General features: G+C 43.4%; 1 protein-coding gene and 1 long non-coding RNA gene across 2 annotated transcripts in view; one reads left to right on the top strand and one right to left on the bottom strand.

Annotated features, from left to right (window-relative positions):
• The window catches only part of LOC120381902, a 14,498-nt gene extending 9,738 nt beyond the window's left edge, over nucleotides 1–4,760 (top strand). Inside the window, exon 3 of the long non-coding RNA XR_005588179.1 lies at nucleotides 4,029–4,760. This is a non-coding gene — a long non-coding RNA (uncharacterized LOC120381902). The remainder of the gene's footprint in view (nucleotides 1–4,028) is intronic.
• On the bottom strand, nucleotides 1,670–18,400 carry CPOX (coproporphyrinogen oxidase). The gene is made up of 7 exons (XM_039500055.1): nucleotides 17,932–18,400; nucleotides 15,290–15,433; nucleotides 12,668–12,778; nucleotides 11,509–11,650; nucleotides 7,537–7,755; nucleotides 4,259–4,363; nucleotides 1,670–3,546 (listed from the first exon to the last, which is right to left on the bottom strand). The coding sequence occupies exons 1-7, from the start codon at nucleotides 18,398–18,400 to the stop codon at nucleotides 3,459–3,461; spliced, it is 1,278 nt and encodes a 425-aa protein (XP_039355989.1). The 3' UTR covers nucleotides 1,670–3,458.

The following is an 18,400-nucleotide window of genomic DNA, read 5'->3' as shown; positions in this document are numbered from 1 at the left end:
GGGTCCCATGCTGGCAGATTGTGGCATTTTCTCTGAACAGAATAGGGGACTTTCCTCATCTACAATACCTTTAATCAAAGAAATTAACAGGCTGCTCTTGCCTAATGCAATCCAAGGAATAAAATCCTGGAGCAATGGATGACTCTCAAGGCTGGGATGGAGCATTATCAGCAGTTTTATCCCCTCTAATTTCACATTAGCTCAACTGATGGTCAACTATGTCTTCTGCACAGTTATGTCAGAGAAGAATTCACCTCCACAGTTTAGGGGTCCTTAAGTTGAACACTGGAAATATCGGAAGTTCTCTTTTGCTAAAGCATCCTAATTTTAGCAAAGCGGGGGAAGTTTATCTCAAGAAGAGATTGGTGCAGCAACTCTACGTTTAGCTTTCTCTGAAGGATGAAGCCTTGAATAATCTCTGGGAAGTGTGATAACCCAGGATCTCCTGTTTACTAAGCAGGGGCTTCTACCAGCCCCATGGCACCTAGTGCTACCAGCTGGACCCTCTGACCTGGTATTTCATGGCAAACACTGCAAGCCCCAGATGTCATTACTGAATGTTGTTTGTGGCTCTTCAAAAAAATGAAGAGTTACGTTTTCATTATACTTAGTGCAAAGTCACACTGATAACACCCAATACAAGCATCAACCTTGGTGCAGGGACACGACCGTCAGGAACATTAAGATCAGTGGATGGAGAGGACTGATGCTGTAGATCACCCCAAAACAAAAGACATTGTGAACTTCATATAGTGAAAAAAAAAAACAGCTAATGAAATCAAGTTGTCCCAGAGAGATCAAGGGAAGAATGTAGAGCAGCCCTAGACAATCTCCTTGTGGTTACTGCCAAGGCTCAGAAACCCCCACTGTCCAACATGCTTGCCTTGTTTCTGCTCCAGTTGCTGAGCTCCCTGCACTTAGGGCAATTAGATAGAGGCTTTTCTAGGAAGATCATACTATCTAGAAGGGGCATCTGGTCTCAGAGTAATTTGTTCATAGCACTAGTTATGGAAATCAGACCTTCCTTTCTTTACAGCATCAGCCAATATATAGCAAATCCTATACGTTTATTGCCAACCCCAAGTGTTCAAAAAAAAAAAAAAAAAAAAAGTCAGCTGCTAAACATCAGGAGTCACATAAGGTCACAAAGTGAGTTCTTTTTATTGGCATTCTGGCTTCTGAACCTTTGAATTACACTCTGTTCGTGGTTTCAGACTTTTCTCTGGAAGCAGAAAGTGGGGATTCTCTGGTAATCACTTGCCCCTGAGAGCCAGGGCTTTAAAGAAAACCACCAAATATCATAAGCTTGATGATAAAATTGCAAAGGCTAACAGAGAACTCGGCTTGTGCTTACCATGGCACTCACACTACTATTTGTGAATCGGAACAGAATAGATCGTTTAGTACACTAAAAAGTACCTGTGATCAGGGCCGGCTCTAGGTTTTTTGCCGCCTCAAGAAAACAAACAAACAAAAACACCACACCTCCGGGAGCGCAACTGCCAAAGCAAAAAAAAAAAAAAAAATGGTGGCTGGAATGCCACCCCTGAAATTGTGCCACCCCAAGCACATGCTTGGTTTGCTGGTGCCTAGAGCCAGCCAGCCTGTGATTTAATTACTTTCATAATTTTTGCTCTTTCACCATGAGAAATCAGTGACCACTAACACATTTGCAGCGCTAGCCACTTTATTCAGTTTCACAGTAGTTATCAAATGACAAGTCAAATACCAAACAGAAGAAAGCTGTAATTAGCATCTTGCTAAAACAGGGCACATTTTTCAGATTTGGGTTTCTAAAAACACCTTAAAAAAAAAAAAAAAGGCCTGATATTCAAAGATTCTGCGCACCTTTGAAAGTCAGTCCACTTGGGTTTGCCCATTGGTTTAACTTTAACTGAATTAGTAAACCAGGTTAACTAGTGCAAGTCTCTATGTGGACATTCATACCTGGTTTAAATGTGTCAGTGCAAACTAAACTAGTATAAGCCAGGTTGAAGTAAGTATAATCGTGCCACACAAAGCTACACCAGTTTAACTACGTTGGTTTAAGATCAGACCTTTAGTTAAACTGGTGCAGCTTTGTTTAGACCAGGCCACCTTAGATACCTGGACATGGAAGGGGTGAGATTCTGTCACTTGTTCATACTGAGCAGTGCCTTACTCCTCAAGTAGTCCTCTGCCATGAAGGGAGTTACTTAAGGAGTAAGAGACTATTCCACAGAATCAAGGGGGTGGGGGTGGGGGTGGGGGTTGAATGCATCCTGGATTTTAACTTTAGACACCCACATTTACCAATGTTGGATGTTCTTCTGTGAGAGTTGTACAGTGCAGCATGTCACAACTTCCCTCCAATAGTAAGTGTTCTCTGCAATCTTTGCCACCGTCCCCTAAAGGCCTCAGAGTCAGCAGTGAGTGAAGGACGCTTTAGCTCAGAAGTACATTCATGTAAATAAAACCTAGTGTAAACACTAGTATATAGCTGGATTTCCTCCTCTTTTGGGTCAGCATTTTGCATAAACATACTTTGTGCTCTGTTTTCCTGGAAAGGTGAATTTTAATACATCGTAGAGGATTTTTGATCTAAAAAGCACATTGATAAAACATATTTTATACTGCAGTCTTGATGGCTGAGATATGATTAACGTAAAAACCCCTTCCTTAAAATGTCTGGCTTCACTATTTTGTTTGTGCAGTCTGTCTTTAACATAGCCCTGCCTGGGAGGTCTGAAAAAAGGCAAGGGAGCTAATTTTCCTTAGTTGGCCCAGAGTCAAATGTTTCCTACCTGCTTTCAGTGGATTTTCAACTTGTTTTTTAAAGCAACCACCACTCTGTGAAATTATGTTTTTAGGAACGCAGGGCCAGATTTAAAAGAGTATTTGGGCACCCAATCCAAATCCCACTGACGTCAATGAGAGTCAGGCACCAAGATACCTTTAAAAATCTGTCCCTTAGTGAAAAATAACTGTGCTATGAAGTATCTGAAACTGAATTTCAAAAGAGGTTTAATACGCACCAGAACAGAGACACTCATTTAACTATGAAACAAATAAGAACATTATTTTTAAAATGTTAAAAATTTCCTGTGAATTTCCAAACAGCAGGCAGTGTAATTTAGGGCACAACTAACCTTTAGCTTGGAAAACACTAATTCTTTAGGGGAACATTTCACAGTATTTTATACCATTGTGTGTTTAGACAAATTGAAAAACAGTTACTGAACACATCAGTTGGTCCTACTAATATCTCACGTACCCGCCACAAGGCAACAGAGAAAAGTGTGTCAGCTAGTGAAACACTGCACCAACATGCAAAGGTGACACATTCACAACATTTTTAAGGCACGTGATAAGAATATAAATCCAGCCACTGAACTGCCAGGCAATGGCAGTTTGAGTGAGCCAGGTGGTAAGAGTTCATGTTGTTTGCTTATAGTTGAGCATCTCCCTCACACTGTTCATCAGTGCACCCAGTCTTTGGGATTGCGCAGGACTTCCAGGATTTCAGCTTCTCGGGACTCCTCTGGCGGCGTGTGCATGTATTGCCACCTGCGCACAACAAAGAGGGAATATAACTATTAGAGAGACTGGCTGGCTGGACACGACACCACTTGTCCAAAGCTGTGTTCTGATTGGATGTGGATAGTTGGGCCTTTCTGTGGATGCCATAATCACACAAAACTGAAACTTCACCTCAAGTTAGGAATAGATATTTACACCCATTATATTCAGTGGAGGAGGTGGTCGTGGGGGGGGGCCCTTAGGTTTCAACTTCCCCCTTGCCCCAGTGCACCAAACTGCGGCATAGGGTCCTTTCACCCACTGCTTAGCTCATTGTCGACTGTCAGAACTAAACACGGAGCTCTGCAATAATCCAAGGTTAAGAATGGAGGTAATATAGTCCACTGAGCAACAAGCTGCTGCTGAAATGGCAGGGAACCATATGGGGGGCTGTGAAAAAAAAAATAGTTAAAGATATTCCAAGCAGTAGAGAGTATTTAACCTTTTCCATTTTCTCATTCTTTTATTAGGAACTACTCTTCATGTAGAGAAGGGAAGCAGTGTCCGAGTACTTCAACATATAAAACCAGTCCATCCCAGCAACATGTTGGTTTCACAACAGTAGGATTGGGGAGTGATATATAGTCTGCAGGTATGTATAAGGTACATTTCCTGCTGCCAAAACCTGGCCAAGACTGGACAGCAGGAAAGAAAACAAACAGTGTTCTAGCATGTGAATAATATGCAACTTTTCCCTTACCTGGCAGTCAGTGGCAGAGACATAAGAATGCTTTCAATCCTGGATCCTGGCGTTGCAAGGCCAAACTTTGTACCTCTGTCATAAACAAGATTGAACTCCACATACCTGTGGTGGAATAACAAAGGGTTAGCACAAAAACAAATTTACTGTCACATAGGTTGATGTTTGCATGTAGCAGGAGGCTGCAAACAATAGTCAGTTTCAGTCTCCTTGACCCCAAGGCACCAGAACAAAGAGCACCAGTTTTGGACCAGCTGTTCCCCTTCAGCATATGTGCAGGAATGAGTATGTAGCCTTTTCCTCCTGTGAACAACAACAGGAAGTAGAGACTTTCACTGCACACACAGGCATCACAAAACAAGTACAGGAGGTTTCCAAATAAGTAAAATGAATTGACTGTCAACTCAATAACTCAGCTGTGAACATCTACTCCGGGGGTCGGCAACCTTTCAGAAGTCATGTGCCAAGTCTTCATTTATTCACTCTAATTTAAGGTTTTGCGTGCCGGTAATACGTTTTAACGTTTTTAGAAGGTCTCTTTCTTTAAGTCTATGATATAATATTAAATTATTGTTGTATGTAAAGTAAATAAGGTTTTTAAAATGTTTAAGAGGCTTCATTTAAAATTAAATTAAAATGCAGAGCCCCCCGGACCGGTGGCCAGGACCCGGGCAGTGTGAGTGCCACTGAAAATCAGCTCGCATGCCGCCTTCAGCACGTGTGCCATAGGTTGCCTACCCCGATCTACTCCATTCTTGAACAACTATTTGAGAGAATATTGGAACCAACCCTGCAAGCCACAAACTCAGCTCATTAATAAGCACGAAGGCAATGCACAATATGCAGTCTGGTTAAACTCTCAATGGAAACTCTTCACAGTTACAATCAGAAGCCATATTTACCTCCTAAATAAAATACAAGTCGGAGGCAGCGAAATCTTTAGCAAGTCTCCAGATGAGGTTTTTCTAATGAAACAGCTACTTAATGAATTTACAGCCATCATGTTCCGAGCAACCTTTCTGGCCAAAGGGGCCATGTGCCCTTACAACACTGATCTTCCCAGCATGCAATCCTTCACACAAAGGGGACATTTTCCAAAGGAGCTCATCCAGCTAGACTCCCTTTTCACTACTGTAAGGATCTGTGGTGGCCCTGTCCGATAGCTAATAGAGAAAGGGTAAACAGTCTCCCACTAAGAAAGACCCACAGCTACCCAGCACTTATACAAGGATGTGTAGGGCAGAGTGAACTGCAGGGAATTATAAAATGCCCAGCATCCCAGAACAGTGGCAGAGAGAGAGTGAGGCGGGGGATCTGGGAAAAGGAATCTCTATTGTCCAGTAACACCTGCCTCTCAACCCCACCCCTGTCCCCACTACCATATTTTGTCTGAACTCTGTCCAGGCTGTGCTGGACCTGTCCTGCCACAGTTGCTGGGCTAAAACACCCACTCAGAATGCCAAGCATTGACCCCAAGAGTGGCTATAGATAGAGATTTAAAAGTGAAACCTATATAAGACAAGAACTTCACTTATGATTTAAAATACAGGAATGAGGTAGCACCTGCCAGTGCAAAAGTGGACACAACTCTCTTGTACGGAGTTAAGAAAGAAGGAAATTAAGATAAAACCTTAGTGGAAAGCATTCAAGATAGATCACAAAAAGCTCAATCCCCACCTAAATGCTAACGCTCGGAGACACTTCCTGAGGCACATGGTGTATTTCCTAAGTAGTGGCCAACATGCAAACTGGGACACCCGAAGCACTGTTGTGGCCCAGCTGTCTTTGTTATTGTTCTTTGCCTCAGCCCCACAAATGGGAGAGTGCGGGGACCCTGCGTGGCACAGCAGCAGCCACTCTGCCTTCTCTGTCTTGCTCCAGCATTTACGGCACTGAAAAGAGCCCTTACAATTCAGAAGTGGCTATCTTAACAACCAGACACGTTTAAGAGAGAGACAGTGAGGGGAGGGGCTCCTTATCTTCGTGCAGAGGAGTGAAGATAACCTAGCCCAAGGCTCTGCAGGGAGATCAAACATAGTAAGCAGCCTAGTAGGGTCTTGGCTGCAACCTAATGGAAACCTATTTTCCCACAACCCTCCAGAGTTTGCCACAACCATTCTATGGGCCTGACCCTGCAATGCTCTGCTCATGTGAGTAGTCCCATTAAAGTAAGTGGGATTGCTCAGGTGAGTAAAGGCTGTAAGACAGGGACCTAAACTCAACTGCAGTCTTATTCTTTTCTATATCTTCTATATCCCTTTACTGGTTCATTCACTGCCTTTGAAGAAAAGGGAGGAAGCCAGACAATAAGAAATAGCAATACATATATTGAACAGAAATGGTGGACTAAAAGGGTTATTTTTCACCATGTAGAAGGAAGGAAGTACCAGAGCAATTAATAATAGGATTACAGCTGACATTTACAGGGGATTCTCAGTCCCTTCAGCTTTTTTATGCTACAGAAAATTTCTAAGTCAACAGAGAAGGAGTTTTGCTAGAGCAAGGTATTTAAGGGGTGCCATATATATGCAGTAGCTCCTTTTCATTATGTATCTAGAGACAAAAGCCATTTGAAAGCCCACTACAATAGTATCCTGCAAGACATCTTGCCTCGCTAAATTTCACTATCATAAAGATGGGCTCTTCAAAGTTGAGAGAGAAATTAAAAAGGGAAGTTCTACATAAAGCACTTTATTACTTTTAAGAAATGCAAGAACTGGATGGCCTGATTTTTCCTAGCCTGTATTCTTATTTATCATTGTCCCCATACTTGCTTTATTACAGAACATTAACACACAAGCGCTGTACCAGCAGGGCTGGCCAATTTCCTCTTAGTTTAAAAACCTTATGTTTTACTAATGAGTATCATTGGCAGTGCTCAAGAGACTCTCTTTGAACTCTTGAGAGTGCCGAGGATTTCAGAGTATGCAAAAGAAATCTCTTAAACCAAAAAGAACTGCATTCACTATGAAGAGTTCGGTTTGTACTGGCAAAAGCAGCATAGGATTCTCTACTTGGAATCAGCTTGAACATCTTTAAAAAGTGGAAAACAACCTAAAAAATGTAGTTGTACCAACTTAAGTAGATTTTCAGGATCTATTTTTAAAACATAACTTTGTGAATCTGCAAAGATTCAATGTGGGAATGTTACAGAAGAGTTCTTGGAAACTTTTCTAGACACATGCAAGTTTCCCTCCTGTCATCACATAGAGGAACCAGTCTCACTTTCTCCTCTTCCCCAACTCCACTATGTTACATTTTGTTCCTGCATTACTCACCTCCCTCTACGAAGCTGTTGCCATAACTTTTCCTCTGGTGTGAAAGGGTCACGGGAATGTTTCTTCACAATGGGAACGTAGCAAGGCACAATGGCTTTGGCACAACTCTGCACAAACTGAAATGCTTCTTCTTTTGAGGGAGAGTCCAGATCATCAAAGAATATGCCCCCAATCCCTCTTCGCTCTCCACGGTGCTTGATGTAAAAGTAATCATCACACCTGGAAGAAGCAACAACCAGATGTCAAAGCTAGTGCACTAAGTTCAGAGTAAACCACTCAAAACCCCAGACATTAGACTGGTGAAATGCAGATGAAAGGCCAAATCCTGCAAGATACTGAATGCCCTCTTTGCCCATTGACTTAAATGAAAGCTAAAGATGCTCAGCACCATTCAGGACTAGGCTCTACATTAGCTGCCATTAAATCATACTCTCAGTATAAAGAAGCATGATACTGCTTATCTTGAAAAAAAGATCAGCTACTGCACATGTACGAACAAGCACAACAGCAGATTTTGAAATACATGGCTATGTATGCAAACATTAGTCTTCAAGGGTATAAGTCCACACCTTACCAAGGAAATTGGGGAAAAGTTTTACCAAGGTACATCTCTCAGATCTCTGCAGCCCTTGTTTCCAGAGCTGTATAAAAATTCATATTTTATTTTGTGGAAGACTGCACACAAGTTTTTGCCATTTCACGTTCTCCCTAAAAAAAAAAAAAAAAACCTCTCTCCTTTGCAATTTTACTAGTTTTTTTTTTTTAAATACTTGAAAGATTCACAAATCTTTAGCAACATTTGCCCATGAAAGCAGGCCCATTTTCAAGTTTGAGACAGAACGAGAAAGTCTTGGTATCACACCGGCTGTGCATTTTGAGACAAAAGAGGACAGAGTATCTCCTTTCCTGTCAGAGGATTCCTCCAAGGAGATCCCATCTCTCTCTCTCTGTACTAGAATCTCATAAGATCTGCCCACAATGGCTGCTCTCAAGCAATAAAAACAAAAATGTGGGGCCATACATGCACTGAGATGGAGAAGTTACTGTAAATTGAAAGACATCTCTTTTGCTGGGAGAATCAGCTTTTTTATTCCAAGGTGGGTGGAGAGTGAAACTTAGGGCATGTCTACACTTACCTCCAGAGCAATAGATCCAGCAGGGGTCGATTTATCACGGCTAGTGAAGATGCGATAAATCGACTGCTGAGCACTCTCCCGACTCCGGTACTCCACCGGAACAAGAGGCACAGGTGGAGTTGACGGGGGAGTGTCAGCTGTCAACCTACCGCAGTGAAGACACCGTGGTAAATAGATCTAAGTACATCGACTCCACCTATGTTATTAATGTAGCTGAAGTTGCGTAACTTAGATCGATACCTACCCCTAGCGTAGACCAGGCCTTAGAGAGCAGTGGGACAGCATGTGAAACTCAACAGAAGAACACAGAGTATAAACCTGATGAGACACTTAGGACAGAAATTAGCACAGCAATATAAGTGCGAGCTTTTCCATTTGAGAAAGTTGGGTTCAGGGGCAGACCGCATGTCCCTAGACAACTGCTTCTTAAACCAAACAGTAGTGTTGGGCTGTCTGCATAGGAAGGAAGTGATTCATCTCCCCTCCTCATGGGAGAGGAAGGAGTGTATTCCTCCCTGAGGCTGCCTTCTGAGTAAAGAACAAGGAAGTGCATGCTGATTCTACTAGATTCTCTCCTCTCCCCTGCATACATATACATCACTTGATAATGAGTAATGGCTGTACAGCTTTCCTTGTGGGTATCTATTAACGCTTTAAGCAGACGTACTCTACACTACTGGCTATCCTCAACCTCTGTAGCTTGCTTGAATAGCTTTCTCATCTAGTAAAGAAACTGTAATAACCTGCACAGAAGTACTTGGATATCTCCTACTACAGAAGAGATTCCTCGAAGAGAAGATCATCATGTGCACATTAACTAGTGTGCCCCCAGATAACAGCATAAATGAACTCACACCACCCACTTTATCTCTCACACTCAGACAAAGGCTGGTAGCTTACAGAAAGAAGTTACCCTTCCTCTGGATACCATAGCTTGTGGCAGATAAGACACTGGACGCAGAGCAGCCAGCAATCCATTATGCTTTAAGACTGAAGGGCGCCATCAGCTACATCTTCCAAAGCAAGAGAGACAGTCAGTTTAAATCTATGTCTTTATGCACAGCTGAGCTTCCAATGCATTTGTCATTGAAAGCTGCAGCTGTTTACATAGCAGGACGCTCCCCTTGCATGCAACAAGGGCAAACGCCTTTCCCTCCTTGGCCCCATCCCCCAAAAGGCGCCCTAATTAGTTCCGAGTAATATAATTTAGCCCAGTAATTGGCTGCTTTGACAGCAAAGATGCTGGGGTGGGATTTTCAAAAGTGCAGTGCTAGCCCAACTGATCCCACTGAAGTCAATGGGAGTTTTACTACGGATTTCAGTGGGAGCAGAGTTAAACTACCTCCAAGTCCTTTTGACAATTGCACCCAAGGGTCTTGCCCCAGTGAGGAAGAGGAATTGTTTAGGATGGGCTAACAAGGTACAAGATATCTGGGAGCAGAGGGATGAAAAGAGAAGTAAGTTTCTTAGCTTGAACCATAAATAAAATGTTTCTCACCAGAGCGCTCTGTGGAATAATCTCCCGGAGAAGGCATGAAAGCCCAGTTGCTTGAAACATTCACAAAAGAGATTAAATTGGACAAAGCACTTTTGGTCTGCAATCCTCCATTGGCAGAGAATGGACAAAGTAAACTAATAGGTCTTTGCGGCTCTGAATGTCTAAAATTACGATGCCCCATTGTGGCTCCTCACATCTAAACACTATTTCACAGAAACTAGAAGAAAGTTCTCTATGGTTTTGCTTTCTGACATTCCCTCCCTCCTCCGCCCCTGCCAATATCTGTATCTTCTGCTACTTTCCTCCATCTCTTCCTCCAAAGATACAAAATAAATAAAAATATGTAGCGTTGTGTTACAAGGAGATATAGATGGTCTTGTGACTAGGGCAATGGAATGAAGGTCTAGGTTTTATTGCTTAATATTTGTAATGTGCTTTGAGAGGCTCATATGGAAGGCAGCAGACACGAATGGAAGACATTGTTATCAAGAAATAAAGCACTTCGCAATTTCAGTCATGTATAACTTGCAAAAACATTCCCAATTGTAACAGAGGGTGAGTGTGTTCTTTAGAGTTATACCACCTAAACCTTGCACAAGTTACAGGTGTCAGACGTTGTGCCATATTGTACAGTATTATTTATTAAGGAGTTAGCAACAAGCAAAAATATGAAAACGGAGCAGTTAAAAACATTATTAGTGCAAACAGCCCATATCATAGTAGAAAACTCTCTTTTCAGTGAAGAGCAGCAAGCGAATTAGCTTGTGATTCTGCAGCAGTCACTCCCCTCAGAGGATCTCAGTTCTTTTCAGGGTGTAATAAGTTCACCCTTACCATCCATCTCACAGGGGCATTTATTATTTTCCTCCATTTTACCAATGGGGAAAGTGACACACACAGATGTTAAGTTACTTGCCCAAGCTGACACAGGAGATCTGTGACAGGTCACACAGCAACTCCGGAAAACAGGCTACAAATATCGGTTTAGGAGCCCAATTTTAGACTTTCAAATTTGAATTTTTTGTCCCATCTGAATAATGGAGATCTCCAAGTGCTTTACAAACATATCTGGCCAAATTTTACCCAGATATACACTGGCAGCTCCAGCACTGGGAGCTGCTTATACATATCAGAGGGCAGCACATGGCCCTGATAAACCACACTAATTATATAGAATTCAAGATTCCCCATAGTTTTGTGAGGTGAGCTAATGACCAACTTAAAGCAACAGCATTAGCATGACCTGTTGTGTGATACCTCCTCCTTCCCACAAATAAATAAATAAAAATAATCCGACCTAAGGTAAACAACAATGCAAGTACATCTCCCCACACATACCACTTCTTATATTTGGGGTACAGTTCTGGATTATGCTGATCACAAGCTTCCTTCAGAGTTTTGTGAAAATGAACAGCATCCTCTTCATTCAAGTAAGTTGGAGTCAGGTCTGTTCCACCACCAAACCACCACTGCTTAGTCCCTACAGTAGACAGACATGCAACAACTGGTTTATTTCCAAAGACAAATCATATACCATGCTAGGTGTCAGATACAAACTAACCATTGCAACTACTTTCAAACGTTAAGTTCAAGAGTACCCAAAAGTAGCACTGTAAATGCTTAGTTTAAACTAATATTATATGGGTGAAAACGACTCATGAATCCAGACAATTATTCAATTAAGCGCCAAGCAGGAAAGTTTGTACAGTGTTATATCAGTTGCCCTGACTACTGCCCATTCTCATGTGGTATCAATTGCACAAGGTTAGTCTTTTGTAGTTACTACCCTGAATAGGCTTACAAAAATTCTCTCTCAGGTTTGTAATGATAGTCAGGAGCCATCTACAGTATATTAGTTTAAGTTAACCCTGCAGCAGGAAGATAGCAGGGAAATGAATCACTTCCTCTAAAAAACGTTGCAAATTGTGGTCCATGGACCATTGGTGATTGGTCACATGGTGTTGGCTCCTCCTTGTATCAGATTGATAAATTCCATTAAAATAAAGTTAAAAAAAATAACCTCAGTACCTAAATGACTTACTCAATGCTACACAACAATTTTGTGGCATAGCTGGAAACAGAATTAGAAGGGTTCATAATCTTGTGCTTTAACCACTAAGGCCTGGTCTACACTGGGGGTGGTGGTGGTGGTGGTGAGGAATTGATCTAAGATATGCAACTTCAGCTACGAGAATAGCGTACCTGAAGTCGACATATCTTATTTCAACTTCCCGCACCGTGAGGACGAGAGGTATTGACGGCCGCGGCTCCCCGGTCAACTCCGCTTCTACCTCTCACCCTGGTAGAGTTCCAGAGTCGACGGCAGAGTGTTCGGGGATCGATTTATCGTGTCTAGACGAGACGTGATACATCAATCCCCGCTAAAACGATCGCTACCCACCGATCCAGCGGGTAGTGTGGACATACCCTAAGTCACGCTCCATCCTTAAAATCTGACTCCATATTTGTACACACCCCAGACCATTATAAATCTTACCATCAGCATTCTCAATTTCAAAGTATCTGTAGTTGAAGTGTATAGTTGGAACATGGGGATTCTTTGGATGGATAACGGAGCTTACACCCATGGCACAAAAAGGCAATTTACCTAGACAGCAGCACATACATAAAAAGCAGTAGTTAAGAACAGGAACAATTTACATGCAGCACCTTTTAACCTGAAGGTTTCCAAACTATGACTCCAACTCTGCAACTGGCTCTGCATGGTGTCTCACTGAAGTCAGCATGTCTACTAAACAGGTCTGACCATAGGAGCTAGCTGAAGAATCAGGATCTAATCTAGTGAATGCTGAAAAGCAGTGCACAAGCACAATACCAGCTCTTGCAATTTTCTCCTCCAAACAAACAGCAACATTTGGAATTTGAGAAATACAAAGCAAGCTCAAGTTTTCAACAGTGAGCTGTCATTTATTACAGTGTATTTATGGTCAGAAACAAGACCCAAAAATGGCAGTGTAAGTCCTTACATGCTTGCTCCAGGCGCATCTTCCAAGTTATGCTGTCTTACTGCAGTGACAAAGAAGTATTACTAGGACTGCATGGGGACCAGAAGAAACTGGGTTCTATTCTGCCTTTTGTTTCAGCAACAAAACAACTCAACAAGTTCTAATTTACTTGGGGGAGGAGAGGAGTTCCCTTTAGTTATATACAAAAGAAAAACAGAAATCTAAATTGTACATTTGTACGGGGGGGGGGGGGGGGAGGGAGGGTGTCCAGTGTAACGGAACAAAATTTTTATTCATGAACAAATACGAGATGAAGGCGGAATATGGAATACAATGGCATTGTTACTGGATCCTTTTTTTACTTGAACTACAATCTAGTGTTACAGCAATGCTAATAGGAGCCAAGAGTTAAAAAAAATCTTCCAGCAAACATAACATCATCGTATCAATGAACCCTGTTTCACCCTGAGGTGGTTTTAATAGTCCACATACCCTTTCCTCTTTAATCTGGATTTTGTAATTGCTCAAACAATTTTGGCTGCACTTCTTTTGTCAAGATAGAGCATCAAGACAGGAGGTGACACTTATTTTGATATTCAAATCTTTGGAGATTTGACAGCTTCCTAGGTGGGTGTTCATAGAACCTGTCATGCATGCTATAGGAAGAGTTGTAGAGCACTGAGAACATAAGAACGGCCGTACTGGGTCAGACCAAAGGTCTATCTAGCCCAGTATCCCGTCTACCGACAGTGGCCAAAGCCAGGTGCCCCAGAGGGCGTGAACCTAACAGGTAATGATCAAGTGATCTCTCTCCTGCCATCCATCTCCACCCTCTGACAAACAGACAGAGTCTAGGGACACCATTCTTTACCCTTCGTGGCTAATAGCCATTAATGGACTTAGCCACCATGAATTTATCCAATTCTCTTTTAAACGCTGTTATAGTCCTAGCCTTCACAACCTCCTCAGGTAAGGAGTTCCACAAGTTGACTGTGCGCTGCGTGAGGAAGAACTTCCTTTTATTTGTTTTAAACCTGCTGCCCATCAATTTCATTTGGTGACCCCTAGTTCTTGTATTATGGGAATAAGTAAATAACTTTTCCTTATCTATTTTCTCCACATCACTCATAATTTTATATACCTCGATCATATTCCCCCCTTAGTCGCCTCTTTTCCAAGCTGAAAAGTCCTAGCCTCTTTAATCTCTCCTCATATGGGACCCTCTGCAAACCCCTAATCATATTAGTTGCCCTTCTCTGAACCTTTTCTAGTGCCAGTATATCTTTTTTGAGATGAGGTGACCACATCTGTACACAGTATTCAAGATGTGGGCGTACCATCGATTTATATAAGGGCAATAATATATTCTCAGTTTTACTCTCTATCCCCTTTTTAATGATTCCTAACATCCTGTTTGCTTTTTTGACCGCCTCTGCACACTGCGTGGACATCTTCAGAGAACTGTCCACGATGACTCCAAGATCTTTTTCCTGACTCATTGTAGCTAAATTAGCTCCCATCATATTGTATGTATAGTTGGGGTTATTTTTTCCAACGTGCATTACTTTACATTTATCCACATTATATTTCATTTGCCATTTTGTTGCCCAATCACTTAGTTTTGTGAGATCTTTTTGAAGTTCTTCACAGTCTGCTTTGGTCTTAGCTATCTTGAGCAGTTTAGGATCATCTGCAAACTTTGCCACCTCACTTTTTACCCCTTTCTCCAGATCATTTATGAATAAGTTGAATAGGATTGGTCCTAGGACTGACCCCTGGGAAACACCACTAGTTACCCCTCTCCATTCTGAGAATTTACCATTAATTCCTACCCTTTGTTTCCTGTCTTTTAACCAGTTCTCAATCCATGAAAGGACCTTTCCTTTTATCCCATGACAACTTAATTTACGTAAGAGCCTTTGGTGAGGGACCTTGTCAAAGGCTTTCTGGAAATCTAAGTACACTATGTCCACTGGATCCCGACTGAAAAGAGAAACAATTTCATTCAGAAATGTGGCCTTCTTCAAGATCTGTTTGAATATGGTAAGACAGTTTATAAAAACATAGATAAGAGAAGTCTGGATTTATTTGTCTCAAACACAATAATTCAGTAACACTGTAGACTCAATTAGGTTTTAAGTAGCATGTTTTACCATTTTTGGTCTTCAGAGTTTTCCCTCTGCTTCTCATCTGTTGGGCTGCTTCCTCGGAAAGATGCCCAAAAACTACAGAAACATTGACGCCTGCCTTCTCAAAGATGTTGCCATCCTGGAGCACACAACTGATACCACCACCACCTGTTAAATACAAGCCCAGGAAAGTTTTGATCTCAAAAGCATCTTATCCTGCCAATTCTTAACACTGACTAGTAGCGTATAGGTGACCATTAGATATTCAAGAGCTATCTTGACTCCTTTGCTTACCTTGAATAACTACAAATGATGTGATGATGATAAAATTATCTAGTTCTTTGTCAAATAATAGAGGTGGATTTGTAAATCACCTCTTGAAGCAGTGAATTTTACAGGCTGACCATAGATTGCATGAAGTACCTAGAGAGCCCATTTATTCTGTCACTGGAAACACAGACAAGTCTGGAGTTGCTAGAAACAGAACTAGAAACCAAAGTCACTTGTAACTGCAAGTAGAAACAAATAGCCAGATTTTGACTTCAGATGTGCAGCAGAGTTTTCGCTATAAAAACCCTCCCGATGACCCAAATTACATAAGTGGCAAGAATAAATGGTCAGCTCAAGTACCATTAGTACTCTCTTCTGAATTTGAATTTGTTTTAAGCAGTTCCACATCTCCAAAGTGAAACCAAAGACTGTAATTAATATCACTCTTCATTCCCAGTCACTCATTAAGGGACACATTTTATCAAAACCTCTCATTTTAAAATGCTATGATTGCTCCAAATCATTTAGAAGCCTTGAAAAATCCACTCTCACTCTCCCACTTGTCAGCAATAATAGTGAAACATTCCCTGGCAAGTACAGGGGCTTCTACAGAACTTAGTTTCATTTAAAACAAACATCTAGTTATGATTGTAAAGAGAATCTGTCAAATGTCAGGAGATAATTCAGGAAGATTACACTTGATTTTCAGACAGCTTCTGTGCTTCCACACGCTATTCATAACTTTCCTAAGCATCAGTAGTGTTTGGATAAGAAGGCACCAGTCAGCTTCTCTGCTGCTATTCAGAACCCTGAATGGAATAACAAAACTGTCACAAACCATGTCAGTTTCACACTGCTGCTTAGGAAAGCAATGAGCAACCATACTGTACTGGAGTTGTTCAGCAACCATACTGTACTGGAGTACTGGAGTTGTTCAGGAGAAAGGGAGTAGGAAGAAAGGAGGATTCAAAAGAAACCTTTCTCCTACTCCCAGCAGTCAGGAGGCTATTGAGAAGGGGTAGGTCTGGAGAGGGAAAAAATGATGGAAAACAACAACTTCTTGCAATTAAAGGAAGAAGGATCTTCTCATTTATCAGACACCTACTAATCAAAGGCAAATATAGAAGACAGACACCTCCCCCCCCCACCCAGGGTACATGGAAACAGGGGCAGCTCTAGGTATTTTGCTGCCTCAAGCACAGCAGGCAGGCTGCCTTCGGCAGCTTGCCTGCGGGAGGTCCCCGGTCCCGCGGATTCGGCAGCAGCCTGCGGGAGGTTCCCCGAAGCCGCGGGACCAGCGGACCCTCCGCAGGCATTGCCGCCGAAGGCAACCTGCCTGCCGCCCTCGCGGCGACCAGCAGAGAGCGCCCCGCGGCTTGCTGCCCCAAGCACGTGCTTGGCGTGCTGGTGCCTGGAGCCGCCCCTGCATGGAAAAGCATCCTGGTAGAAATCTCAGCAACTCTTCTCTTCCCTGGAGCTGGGGAGGCCTGGGGGAGATCCAGACTTTTCACTAATACGTTTATTCTGGACTCATTGGTAGGGCCTAGCCTTCTTTTTGTACAGTAGGTTTGTTTTTCTACATAATATGTGTCTGGTAAATTTTTCATGCCTTGACCATTTATATCTTCCCTTTTAGAATCTGTGTGTGATCGTGAGTAATGCCCAGAATTTATGCCTTGGAGAGTAGAGGCAGAAATGTCATATCTGCAAGAAAAGTATCATTATAAAACAGAATCTGTCCATACATCAAACAGCTCTACCCTGTTTGGCAACAACTGATGACTGTAGTATTTTGCAAGCGTTACTTAACTGCTTTTTGGCTTAACACAACATATTTTAAGTGATTGCTTAATTGCTAGAGACACAAAGACCTGTTCCTAGGAATTCCTTATTTATTTTCAGGGTGCAGCAGAGCTCTGATATTGGAAAGAAAAGAGGCAAGTGGAAAGGATTAATAGCAAGAGGCAAGGTTAATCAGATACAACATTCTCCAGATGCACACATGAGCATGCCTCCTTTTGGCACCCCTCTTTTTCTTTGACCAGTGGTAATGTGACGTGATCTATTCTAGACAGATCAAATGATTAACACCCACAGGATCTGCTTCCCACCCTACTCATGACAAACTGGGAAAGTGTAGGAGAGAAACAATCTCCTCTGGTATCTTAGCGGTCGGCACGATGTACCCAGGGTGAGTCTTCACCGTGGGTCTGAGGTCTGATCGCTTATCTGTCAACTTGTTATACCGAGAGTACGTGCGGCCAGGCACAAACACCCTGTAAGGATCCTCCGGGCCACCCACCCTGCGTGAACCTCACCCCCCCCCCCCAGGTGCGCGCAGCCAGGCTCCCACTCCGTGCCCTGCACCCTCGGCCCCGCTCCCTGCGGCTCGTCACCTTCTTTCCTCTCCCACCGGTCCACGGTGAAGGCGGTGCCGCGATCCACCTGGGCCAGGGCGCGGCACACCTGGCTCTGGGTCTCCATGATCAGCATCTCCATGCGGCCCCGCATCTCCTGGCGCCGGCTCCGCAGCTCCCGCAGCCCGCTCACCGGCGGGGCCATGAAATCCCCGCAGCGCCGGGACAGCTCGTCCTGCTCCTGCTCCTGCTCCTCCCCCAGGCCGGGCGCCACCGGCTCCCGCGACACCATCTCCGCCCGCCGCACCAGCCCCAGCCCGGCCAGCGCCGCCGCGGCCCCCGCCAGCCCGGCCAGCAGCGAGCGCCGCCCCGGCCGGGCCCCGGCCCCGCCGCCCGGGGGTCCCCAGCCGCCGGAGGAGGCGCCGAGCCCCCTGCGGGAGGCGGCGCGGCAGGACGGGCGCAGCGCGCCCCGGGCCCCGCGCAGCAGCGGCAGCAGCAGCAGGGACAT

This window comes from Mauremys reevesii, linkage group 1, assembly GCF_016161935.1.
Source record: "Mauremys reevesii isolate NIE-2019 linkage group 1, ASM1616193v1, whole genome shotgun sequence".
In the NCBI taxonomy this organism is placed as follows: Eukaryota; Metazoa; Chordata; order Testudines; family Geoemydidae; genus Mauremys; species Mauremys reevesii.
Note: the sequence above shows the minus strand (reverse complement) of the source record. Positions and strands in the feature narration are given on the sequence as shown.